Source organism: Chiloscyllium plagiosum, unplaced genomic scaffold (assembly GCF_037043375.1).
Source record: "Chiloscyllium plagiosum isolate Xiang-an unplaced genomic scaffold, Cpla_swu_hap1 HiC_scaffold_53X, whole genome shotgun sequence".
NCBI lineage: Eukaryota > Metazoa > Chordata > Chondrichthyes > Orectolobiformes > Hemiscylliidae > Chiloscyllium > Chiloscyllium plagiosum.
Window position 1 is genome coordinate 26,591,535 of NW_028270191.1, and position 12,997 is coordinate 26,604,531.

The 12,997-nt window shown below is 46.6% G+C and overlaps 1 protein-coding gene across 2 annotated transcripts in view; it reads left to right on the forward strand.

Moving 5' to 3' along the window:
• The window catches only part of LOC122543207 (unconventional myosin-Ib-like), a 66,140-nt gene that overhangs the window by 34,259 nt on the left and 18,884 nt on the right, over positions 1 to 12,997 (forward strand). For both annotated transcript variants that reach the window (XM_043681669.2, XM_043681670.2), the window contains exons 10-16: positions 1,250 to 1,397; positions 5,669 to 5,787; positions 6,408 to 6,494; positions 8,689 to 8,754; positions 10,432 to 10,536; positions 10,892 to 10,954; positions 12,148 to 12,348. In XM_043681669.2, coding sequence (XP_043537604.1) covers positions 1,250 to 1,397; positions 5,669 to 5,787; positions 6,408 to 6,494; positions 8,689 to 8,754; positions 10,432 to 10,536; positions 10,892 to 10,954; positions 12,148 to 12,348 — 789 coding nt within the window. The remainder of the gene's footprint in view (positions 1 to 1,249; positions 1,398 to 5,668; positions 5,788 to 6,407; positions 6,495 to 8,688; positions 8,755 to 10,431; positions 10,537 to 10,891; positions 10,955 to 12,147; positions 12,349 to 12,997) is intronic.

The following is a 12,997-nucleotide window of genomic DNA, read 5'->3' on the forward strand; positions in this document are numbered from 1 at the left end:
CTCTTTAAGATAAATTAACTTAATAATCGAGTGTCAGGGCACGGTTCAGTGGTTCGCACCCTCATTTCTGGTCAGAAGGTTGTTGGTTCAAGTGACATTGTAGAAACCTGAGCAGACAATCTCAGCTGACACTGCCAGTGTGACAAAATCGGAGCACTGCTCTGTTCGAGGTGCTGTCTTCCAATTGACGCCCTGAGTGCCCCTTCAGGTGGGGATAGAGGATCCCACGGCCTCTATTGGAAGCAGAGAAATTCCAGTGATCTGGAAGATAGGTATCCCTCAACTGACATCTTGAAAGCAGAACATTTTATTGTTGTTTGCTGTTTCTGATACCTTGTTGTGCGCAAGTTGATTGCTGCTTTTGCCATACGTAACTACAACCTGCACTTAAAAATTACTTAATTGGCCGCAAAATGCTTTGGAACATCCTGACGATGTAAAAGGTGCAATTTAATTGCGAGCTCTTTCTGCTTTTATGTGAATATCCTTCTCAATTGTAAAATGGGACCTTCAAGTAGATGGGCAAACGCAAGCTAAAGTATACACAAGGTTGTACACTTAAAATGCAATGATTTCATTACACTGGACACATATGTGCATGTAACTTTTCAACAATAAAATAAATCAATAAACATTTGTGGTCTGATGCATTGTGTAATCCCGAACATAAAGTTCATAATTATCTCCTGAATTAGAGTTGCTGCATTGAACCATGGGAAGATTTTCACCTATCTCTGGCACAGAGTAGATAGGAAGAAGTTGTTCCCACTTGTGAAGAGAACAAGACAAGATGACATAGATTTAAAGTGATGTGCAAACTCACCCAGTGAGAAGTTAGTAATGTACTGCCTGGAAATGTGATGGAAGCTGGTTCCATTGAGGCACTCAAGAGGGGCATTGGATGGTTATTTGGATAGAAATGGGGTGCAAGGACATGGGGTAAAAGCAGGAGAGTAGCACTGGGGAAGATGCTTGTTTGAAGGGGCAGGGTGGACCACATAGGCCAAATGGTCCCCTTCTGTGTTGTAAATTTCTGTGATTCCATTGGCAGTTGGCACAATTTTTAAAAGATCTTTCTGCATTCTTAGCAACCAGCGAGGTCAAATTGATATTATTACTATGGTTGATTCTGGTTACACCGAGTGACATTTGGAGAACTCGTGGAGCTCTGACCAAGTTGTTTTCCAGAGCTAAAATGAAGCGACCATCCACAATTACTGCATTGGATGTCTGACTGCTTGTATTGCAGACTGCCATGGAGGTCATCGGATTCAGTAACGCTGAGGTGGACTCCATTATGGAGACTGTTGCAGTCGTACTTAAACTTGGCAACATCACGCTGAAGTCAGAATTTCAGACGACTGGCATGGAACGATGCTACATTGACGATACTAAAGGTAAGGAGAAAGTGAGGACCGCAGATGCTGGAGATCATTGTCGAAAAGTGTGGCGCTGGAAAAGCACAGCAGGTCAGGCAGCATCTGGGGAGCAGGAGAATCAATGTTTCAAGCATAAGCCGTTCATCAGGGCTATCGACTTTCCTGCTCCTCGGATGCTGCCTGACCTGCTGTGCTTTTCCAGCACCACACTCTTCGCTACGAAAGGTAAGGATCCCAAGGCTAAAATGGGCTCAATTATGAGGATAGGTCTCATAGGTTTTGCCTGTATTCCCTTGACTGAAGTGTTTAAAATCGTTAAAAGATTCAGTAGGGTCGACCAAAGGAAACTATCTTCTCTGGTGTGGTACGAGACCAGAACAAGTAACAGAAATCTCAAATTAATGCCAGGCCATTCAGGGAGCAGGGTCTCGATTAGAGTGGTGCTGGAAAAGCACAGCAGTTCAGGCAGCATCCGAGGAGCAGGAAAATCGACGTTTCGGGCAAAAGCCCTTCATTCAGGGAGCACCATGACACATAATAAAAACTGAAAGAACTGCAGATGCTATAACTCAGAAACAAAAAAAAACAGAAGTTGCTGGAAAAGCTCAGCAGGTCTGGCAGCATCTGCGGAGAGAAAGGGTCTGAGGAAGGGTCTCCTGACCTGAAACGTTAACTCTGATTTCTCTCCACAGATGCTGTCAGACCTGCTGAGCTTTTCCAGCAACTTCTGGTTTTGTTACCTCTTCACATAAAATGGGCAGGTGTAATGTGGCAAGATCTGAGATTCCCCTGTTTGGAAGGAGAAATGGAGGTGTCGAGTATTTCCCTAAACAGGGAGAGACTGGGAAGTGTCAGTGTTCAAAAAGACTGGAGTATCCACATTCAGAAGTCAAAATCTAGCACGCAGGTTCAGCAAGCAGTTTGGAAATGCAGCCAGTACATTGGCTTTCATCAAGTTGAGTCAGTAGTTAGGAAGGCAAATACAATGATGGCATTTATTTTGAGAGGACTTTAATATAAAAGCAGGGATGTACTTCTGAGGCTCTATAAAGCTCTGGTAAGACCGCAGTTGGAGTATTGTGCGCAGTTTTGGGCCCCATATCTCAAAGGATGTCATGGCCATGGAGTGTGTTCAGAGGAGGTTCACAAGAATGGTCCAGGAATGGAAAAAGCTTAACATATGAGGAACATTTGAGGACTCTAGGTTTATACTAAATGGAATTTAGAAGGATGAGGGGGGGATCTAATTGAAACATACAAAATACTGAATGGCCTTGACATGTTGGAAGAGGTTTCCATTGGTAGGAGAGACGAGGGTCCGAAGGCACAGATTTGGAGTAAAGGGAAGACCTTTTAGAACAGAGATAAGGAGAAACTTCTTCAGCCAGACAGTTGTGAGTCGATGGAATTCATTGCCACAGAAGGCTGCAGAGGCCAGGTCACTGAGTATATTTAAGATGGAGATAGATAGGTTCTTGAGTATCAAGGGGAACAAGGGTTACAGGGAGAAAGCAGGACAATAGGATTGAGAAACTTATTAGCCATGATTGAATGGTGGAGCAGACTCGATGGGCTGAATGGCCTAATTTCTGCTCCTATGTCTTATGGTTTTATAGTACCAGAGTAAAAATGTCTTACTTTAGTTGTACAGAGCTTTGGTGAGACTGCATCTGGAATATTGCATGCAGTTCTAAGGGAGGGTTTACGCTGCACAGAGGGGAGCACAGTGGAGGGACACCAGACTGACCCCTGGGATGGTAGGAGGGATCGAGGCGCATGCATCTGTAACTCTCTGGAGTTTAGATGAATGGGAAGAGGTCTCAATGAAATTTACAAAATTGTCAGGGCTCGACGGGGTGGAGGGGGGAGAGGAGATGCAGGAAGGAGGCTGGGCATAGAGGAGTGTAGAACTAGGGGACACCGTCTCACAGTAAGGATTGAGTTGAGGAGGAATATGTTCTCTGAGAGGATGGTGAATTCTTGGAATTCTGTACCCAGAGGCTTTGTGCAACTTCAATCATTGAGCAGCCTCAATGCAGATCAATAGCTTTCTAGACACTAATTACATCAAGGGATAGTCAGGAAGATGGTGTTGAGGGACATGATTAACAATGATCTGGAATGGCAGAGCAGGCCTGAGGGAGTGAATGACCTCACCTGCTCCTCTGTTCAAATAAAAGGGAGTGGAAACTTGGAACTCTCTCTCTCCAACAGTTGTTAAAGCTGGAACTCAATTGAAAATATGAAAACTAAGACCCAGATCAGACATGGCTTCCTCCTGTTCATAGAGTCATGGGGTCATAGAGATGTACAGCATGGAAACAGACCCTTCAGTCCAACCCGTCCACGCTGACCCAGATATCCCAACCCAATCTAGTCCCACCTGCCAGTACCCGGCCCATATCCCTCCAAACCCTTCCTATTCATAAACCCATCCAAATGCCTCTTAAATGTTGCAATTGTACCAGCCTCTACCACATCCTCTGGCAGCTCATTCCACACACGTACCACCCTCTGCGTGAAAAAGTTGCCCCTTAGGTCTCTTTTATATCTTTCCCCTCTCACCCTAAATCTATGCCCCTCTAGTTCTGGACTCCCCAACCCCAGGGAAAAGACTTTGTCTATTTATCCTATCCATGCCCCTCATGATTTTATAAACCTCTATATGGTCACCCCTCAGCCTCCGACACTCCAGGGAAAACAGCCCCAGCCTGTTCAGCCTCTCCCTGTAGCTCAGATCCTCCAACCCTGGCAACATCCTTGTAAATCTTTTCTGAACCCTTTCAAGTTTCACAACATCTTTCCGATAGGAAGGAGACCAGAATTGCACGCAATATTCCAACAGTGGCCTAACCAATGTCCTGTACAGCCGCAACATGACCTCCCAACTCCTGTACTCAATACTCTGACCAGTAAAGGAAACCATACCAAACGCCTTCTTCACTATCCTATCGACCTGCGACTCCACTTTCAAGGAGCTATGAACCTGCTCTCCAAGGTCTCTTTGTTCAGCAACACTCCCTAGGACCTCACCGTTAAGTGTATAAGCCCTGCTAAGATTTGCTTTCCCAAAATGCAGCACCTCACATTTATCTGAATGAAACTCCACTGCCACTTCTCAGCCCATTGGCCCATCTAGTCCAGATCCTGTTGTATTCTGAGGTAACCCTCTTTTCTGTTCACTACACCTCCAATTTTGGTGTCATCTGCAAACTTACTAACTGTACCTCTTATGCTTGCATCCAAATCATTTATGTAAATGACAAAAAGTAGAGGACCCAGCACCGATCCTTGTGGCACTCCACTGGTCACAGACCTCCAGTCTGAAAAACAACCCTCCACCACCACCCTCTGTCTTCTACCTTTGAGCCAGTTCTGTATCCAAATGGCTAGTTCTCCCTGTATTCCATGAGATCTAACCTTGCTAATCAGTCTCCCATGGGGAACCTTGTCGAATGCCTTACTGAAGTCCATATAGATCACATCTACTGCTCTGCCCTCATCAGTCTTCTTTGTTACTTCTTCAAAAAACTCAATCAAGTTTGTGAGACATGATTTCCCACCCACAAAGCCATATTGACTATCCCTAATCAGTCCTTGCCTTTCCAAATACATTCTGGATTAGTGGTGCTGGAAGAGCACAGCAGTTCAGGCAGTACTACTGCTCCTCGGAACTGCTGTGCTCTTCCAGCACCACTAATCCAGAATCTGGTTTCCAGCATCTGCAGTCATTGTTTTTACCCTTTCCAAATACATGTACATCCTGTCCCTCAGGATTCCCTCCAACAACTTGCCCACCACTGACGTCAGGCTCACTGGTCTATAGTTGCCTGGCTTGTCCTTACCACCCTTCTTAAACAGTGGCACCACATTCCTGTTCCTACATTCCTAAGGATATGGAGCTAAGTTGATGAGTTGCTCCTTCATCTGGTGGTATTTGGGTCAGTACTATCAGGTCATGCTGTTTGGACAGGGACAGGAATAATCCTACAGCAGCCCAACCAAGGACAAGGCATCAACACACAATCTAACTGCTGTATCTCACCTTCATAGTCAATATTGTTGAAGCTTATCTTCCACATAGTCTTTACTGTTCCCCACCCAGAACCTTCTGAGGGCCAATAGCAAAGCCTGCTGGGAGAAACCTGGCTGTGATGTCCCCACGACAATCACTTGTAGGGAAGATGCACATATATTGACACAGAGGGAGGTCTGTCAACTAATGTCTGCACGTTTCTTGCATTCTGAGAGTTGAGTTTAAAAGTGTTGGTGTTTGTTTTTCTGTGCAGTACTGAGTGAAATCTGCAGTTTGATTGGTCTCAATCAGTCCATTCTCAACCAAGCACTGTGCTCACGCACTGTGGAAGCCAAAGGGGATAAAGTGATGACAACATTATCTGTTGCTCAGGTGAAGTATAACATTTAAAAGAAATCTAAGGAGTGATACCGAGAGACCTGGGAGCAAGCAATACAGAGTCATGGTTGTTACTGTTAATGCAATGCTCCCTTAATGGTTTGGAGTTTGTTAGCTCGGTTGGCTGGGTGGCTGCTTGTGTGCTACCAACAGCGTGAGTTCAATGTCTGCACCAGCTGAGGTTACTATGAAGGTCCCTCCTTCTCAACCTCTCCCCTTGTCTGAGGTGTGGTGACCCTCAGGTTAGACTCACCACCAGCCGTCTCTCTCGAAAGAGAGAGCTGCCCTTTGGGACTAGGGTGACCTTACCTGTTACTGTAAGGAGGAACTGGGCAGACACAGCTTTCAGTTCGAACCTTTATAGGCACTGAGGAAGTTTTCACCCACTGAACTGACCCGCATTCAAAGCCACGTTCCAGAGCTGAAAGGCCCAGTGCCTCATCCAGCGCATGTTGTATTTCTCTTTACCCTCTATGTCACAAACAATTCAAAGGATATTATAGCATTATTTTGTTTTTAATTTGTGTGCACAGTTCCTGAATTAGTTCTGAATTTTTAACAGGATGAATGACACATGACAACCTCATAATAAAGATGTGTTCTTTTTTGTACAGGGTAACTATGCACGTGATGCTTTGGCTAAAAACCTTTATGACCGCTTGTTTAACTGGCTGGTGAACCGAATTAATGAAAGTATCCAGGTAATCAGACCCTGTAGGGATTCTGTGTTCTTCATATTGGAGCTCAGTTGGATAAATGCCAGTGCTGTATAACTGAATCCCTGCAGTTACTCCTTGCTGTGATCATATTATGGAGAGAACTTATAGAACACTGTGGGAAAATTGAGTCAAATTATCCATGTCAGTAATTATTCAAGAGGAATTAACTATGTATGAGGAGTTCCCTAAGTGGTTCGGAGAGTACAGTGTATTACGGAGGCTTACAATGAAGAGGTTCCCCTGGGTTCAGTCTCCTCTTTAGGATGGGACAGTTGGTTTCATTGCTGCTGGCAAAACTCAGTCACCCCAATGGGTCTCCTCATCACTATCCTGCAGCAAAGTACATTTGTACTGAGATTCCAATTGAGGACAGTATTGGGTTGGCTCTGATGCCCCTCACAGTCAAATAGCTGTCATAGAGTCATATGGCATGGAAAAAGGCCCTTTGGCCAATGGTGTCCATCGAGCTCCTCTCTACTGTAGTCTCATTTCCCAGCACTTGGCCCTGGGTCCTGTATACTCAGGCATTTAATGTGTTCATCTCAATCCTTTATCAATGTTGTGATGGTTCCCATGTCTCCCACCCTCACAGGCAGTGAGTTTCAGATTCCCACCCATTCTGGGTGAAAATGTTCTTCCTTAAACCCCTTCTATACCTCCTGCCCCTTACCTTAAATCTATGCTCCTTGGTTATTGACCTCTTTACTAAAGGGAAAGGTTTCTCCCTATTTTCCCTGTCTACACCCACCCCTGTCAGAACTGTGTCCACTTCAATCAGGTTCCCCTTCAGCCTTCTCTGCTCTAAGGAAAACAGCCCCAGCCTATCCAGCCTCTCTTCATCACTGAGTCTCTCTAGCCCAGGCAATATCCTGGTTAATCTCCTCTGCACCTGCTCCAGTGCAATCACATCCTTCTAATAATGTGGGGGCCAGAGCTGCACACAGCACAGTGGTCTTACTAACATTATATACAGCTCCATCGTAACGTTTCCAGGATTAAGTTCCATTTGCTGCTGTTTTGGCTTTCTGTCAAGCCCGTCTATATTGTCCTGGAGTCTAAGGCTTTCCTGCGGGCTATTTACATGCCATTCTCAAACTTACGGATTGTTCCGCCTATATTTGTGTCGGAATCATTAATGCACAAAGTAAACGGTAAGGGACCCAGCACCAAACCCTGTGTTACACCACGGGACACAGGCACCTCGTCACAAAAACACCCTCTGCCTCCTGCAACTCAAATACTTTTGGATCCAATGTGCCAAATTGTCCTAGATGCCATGGGCAGTTACCTTCTTGACCAGTCTCGCATGTGGCATTTTGTCAAAAGCCTTACTGGCATCCACATGGACTACATCCACCGCAGTAGCCTCATCGACAAATCTACTCACCTCTTTGAAAAATTCAATCAAATTTGTTCGACCTGCTCTCCCCCTGACAAAGCCACGCTGACTATCCTTGATCCACCCTCGCCTCTCTAAGTAGAGGCTAATTCTGTCCCTCTGGATCTTTTCCAACAGTCTCCGTCCACTGATGTTAGACTCATTGGTCTATCATTTCCTAGTTTATCCCTCCCATTGTTCTTGAATTATTCACATGTGAATGACAGCCATTTGTCCCAGGTTCTGGAGTAATGTCGGTGGAATTTACTATTGCACAAGAGAGTGCCTTCCGGAGAGAAGGGGAGAAGATTGGGAGTTCAGCACTGGAATGGAATATGGGAGCTGATTAGGATGTCTTAACATTCTGCAGGAGTCGGTGGTGTATTGTTTGTATCATAGGCCTAGAAATTCTGAGACCCAGGCTCTGAGGACATGGGCTTCAATTCTTACTATGGTAGCTGTTGGAATTTAACATTATGTTAATAAACCTATAGTTAACCTTGCAGCCATGACGTTATCATCAATTGTGGTTAAGAAAAAAACCTAATTTCCATTTTAAAGAAGGAAATCTGCCATTCTTACCTGATCTGGCCTAAATATGACCATGGACCCATAGCAATGCGGTTAACTCTTTGATGTCCTCTGAAATGGCCAAGCGAGCCACTCCATTCCAGGGCATTTAGGGACAGGTATTAAATACTGGCCCAACCAGTGACAATCACGTCCCATGAAAGAATAAAGGGACAAAACAAACAAGGTGGTGAAAACTGAGATTAATTCGAATCCTTTCCATTCAAGGTGAAAGGCAAGATCCAGAAGAAGGTGATGGGAGTGCTGGATATTTATGGATTTGAGATTTTGGAGGTGAGTTTACATGATCATTTCTCCTGTCGAACGATCCCAGAGCAAAGCAGCAGTGCAGAATGCCAGCGACATGTTACATAAAGCTGACAACAACAAATGCCACACAGTATTTACATTCCAGAAACTGCGATGCATGGAATAGAATTCCAGGAGCATCGGCACTTTCTGGAGAGATTATTCAAAGCAAATGCCATTATTTGTTTTCCCCCATTTATTTGAGTGAGCCCAATATGAATACTTGGAGTGAATTTTATGTCTGCTCCTAATGATTGACCTGAAAATGTTGAAGGTTCATGTTGATATTTTTTGGTGGCTCCACATTCCACTCATTTCTGATTGGAATGGTGTTCCTTTGCTGTTAACTTGGAGACGTTGCTTTAGTTGAGATTCCATTTTGACCCATAAGATTTTTCTCTCTTCGGAATTTGTCTGTGCTGAGAGGAACAGGCACTAACCACCTCTCAGCCAGTGTGAACGGTTAACGCCGTGCGATTGCCTGTACCTTTTCATTCCCATCCCAAGTTTTCAGGGAATGGCTTTGGTTCTCTTTAGCATCTTCTTTACTCATGGGTCTGGGAGCATTTTCACCTCCACGCCGAAAAGTTCAGGGTTCAACAAACCTCACTGTGGGGACTTGAATGTCGAGGTTGATGCTCCCAGAAGAAGCTGCCTTATTGGAGGTGTAAGCTTTCAATTAGATGTAAAAGATCCCACAGCCATTAGGAGACAAAGAATTCCCAGGGTTCCATCACACAATCCCTACAATGTGGAAGCAGGCCATTCGGCCCACTGAGTCCACACTGACCCTCCGGAGAGCAATTCACCCAGACCCATCCCTATCCCTGTAACCCTGCATTTCCCACAGCTAACATACACATCCCGGGACACTACAGGACAATTTAGCATGGCCAATCCACCCTAACATACACATCCCGGGACACTACAGGACAATTTAGCATGGCCAATCCACCCTAACATACACATCCCGGGACACTACAGGACAATTTAGCATGGCCAATCCACCCTAACCTGCACATCCCTGGGCTCTAGGGGGACAATTTAGCACGGCCAATCCACCCGAACCTGCACATCCCTGGGCACTATGGGACAATTTAGCACGGCCAATCCCACCCTAACCTGCACATCCCTGGGCTCTACAGGACAATTTAGCACGGCCAATCCCACCCTAACCTGCACATCCCCGGACACTACGGGACAATTTAGCACGGCCAATCCACCCTAACCTGCACATCCCTGGGCTCTATGGGACAATTTAGCATCTGCGCATCTTTGGACTGTGGGAGGAAACCAGGGTACCTGGAGGAAACCCATGCGGACATGGGGGAGAATATGCAACCAGTCACCTGAAGCTGGAATCGAACCCGGGTCCCTGGCACTGTCAGGCAGCAGCACCAACCACTGAGCCACCGTGCTATCCCAGCCCAATGTTTCTTCCCCAGTCGACACGGATGCTCCAGTCATTATCACACTGCTGTTTGCAGGAGCTTGCTGTGCACACATTGGCTGCCGCATTCCCTACTTGACAACAATTAATACCAGCTCGCAGTGTGCGGAGATGGCTTTGAGGTTGTGAAAGGTACTATAGAAATGCAAGTTCTGATTCCGATGAGCTTTGGACACTTTTTCTCAAACCTGCCCATATGTGTCTTCTCTTAGGACAATAATTTTGAGCAGTTTGTGATAAATTACTGTAATGAGAAGCTGCAGCAGATCTTCATTGAGCTGACATTGAAAGAGGAGCAGGAAGAGTACGTACGAGAGGTAAGCTATCCCTCAGCAACCCCCCACCCACCCTCCTTTGGCGTACACGTTGATGAATATTCATTAAAGACAGGAAGAGCTCTCCTGATCGCTCGGTGGGTAAATGTGACAGACAGCCCGAACAAGCTCTTCATCTGGGATAGTTGCTCCTGGCTGTGTTGAGTCTTGCTGAGTGTGTGCAGCTCTTGGCTGCACCACTCGCACGTGCTCAAGTCTTTGACAGTGGAGCCAAAACCATCAGCCAGAACCCACTGTGCACTGAGCTTGCTTCCTGTTCTGAAAACAAAAATAAAATGTTCAGATTCAAGCATCTGCAGTAATTTGCTCCTATCTTGATTCTTCTTCTATTTTTCAGGGGATCGAATGGACGCAGATCAAATACTTTGACAATGCCATCATCTGTGACCTGATTGAAAACGTACTTTTTTTTCAACTTTTCACTCCTTCAGTTGTTATTTTTGTATTCCCACGCAAGGTGGCTGAGTTTGCGTGTGAGCATACGTTGCAGGAAGACAGGGTGATGAAGGCAGGGGTTGGTGCATTTGGTTTTATTGGTCAGTGCATTGAGTATAGGGGTTTGAAAGTCATATTGCGGCTGTATTGGTGAAGCCACTTTTGGAATATTGTGTACAATTCTGGTCTCCCTCCTATCGGGAGGATCTTGTGAAACATGATAGGGTTTGGAGAAGATTGACCAGGATGTTGGAGGATTTGAGCTATAGGGAGAGGTTGAATAGGCTGGGGCTGTTTTCCCTGGAGCGTCGGAGGCTGAGGGGTGACCTTATACAGGTTTATAAAATCATGAGGGGCATGGATAAGATAAATAGACAAAGTCTTTTCCCTGGGGCATCCAGAACTAGAGGGCATAGGTTTAGGGTGAGAGGGGAAAGATATAAAAGAGACCTAAGGGACAACTTTTTCACACAGAGGGTGGTACGTGTATGGAATGAGCTGCCAGAGGATGTGGTGGAGGCTGGTATAATTACAGCATTTAAAAGGCATCTGGATGGGTAAAGGAGTAAGTTGTACAATTGAGGATTGGTCACTGCTGAATTTAGCTAGCCCTCAATGACCTTTCTTGAAAAGTGGACACACAAAATGAGGACAGGATTGAGTGTCTCTGTGACTACACTTGTATATATAGAGAATTCTTTCTAGAATCCCTCCAGTGTGGAAGACTGACCCTCCAAAGACCATCTCACCCAAACCCATCCTATATTTCCCATGGCTAACCCACCTACAAGACAATCTAATATGTCCAATCTATCCTAACCTGCACATCTTTAGACTGCAGGAGGAAACCGGAGCACCCAGACAGGGGGAGAATGTGCAAACTCCACACAGACAGACAGTCACCCGAGGCTAGAATCGAACCTGGGTCCCTGGGGCTATAAGGCAGCAGTGCTAACCACTGAGCCACCATGCCACTCTCCCTTTTCATTAAAGTATAAGAAAGCATCTAGAGCTCACAAAACTGTAGCCAAGCACGTACCAATGGTCCGAGAGGAAGTGTGATTAGAAATTAAGGCTAGGGTCAGGAAAAGGAACCAAATAACACAAAGATAATGCTGGCCTTGCAAATGAGCTGGGATATTGCTTGTTCTTTTGCAGAGTAAGAAAGGCATCCTGGCGATGTTGGATGAAGAATGTCTGCGGCCAGGTCCCGTCACTGAGTTTACTTTCCTCAAGAAATTAAACCAGGTCTTTTCTAGCCATCAGCATTTTGAGAGCAAGGAGACAATGAATTCCAAGTTCATCACTGACACAACCCTGACAGACAGCTGCTTCCGGGTGCAGCACTATGCAGGAAGGGTGAGTACATTGCTCCATGCAGTAATACTCCCACAGCGCCCACTCCCTCAGCACTGACCCTCCCACAGCGCCCACTCCCTCAGCACTGACCCTCCCACAGCACCCTCTCCCTCAGCACTGACCCTCCCACAGCGCCCACTCCCTCAGCACTGACCCTCCCACAGCACCCTCTCCCTCAGCACTGACCCTCCCACAGCACCCACTCCCTCAGCACTGACCCTCCCACAGCACCCTCTCCCTCAGCACTGACCCTCCCACAGCACCCACTCCCTCACCACTGACCCTCCCACAGCACTGACCCTCCCACAGCGCCCGCTCCCTCAGCACTGACCCTCCCACAGCACTGACCCTCCCACAGCGCCCGCTCCCTCAGCACTGACCCTCCCACAGCACCCACTCCCTCAGCACTGACCCTCCCACAGCACCCTCTCCCTCAGCACTGACCCTCCCACAGCACCCACTCCCTCACCACTGACCCTCCCACAGCACTGACCCTCCCACAGCGCCCGCTCCCTCAGCACTGACCCTCCCACAGCACTGACCCTCCCACAGCGCCCGCTCCCTCAGCACTGACCCTCCCACAGCGCCCACTCCCTCAGCACTGACCCTCCCACAGCACCCACTCCCTCAGCACTGACCCTCCCTCAGC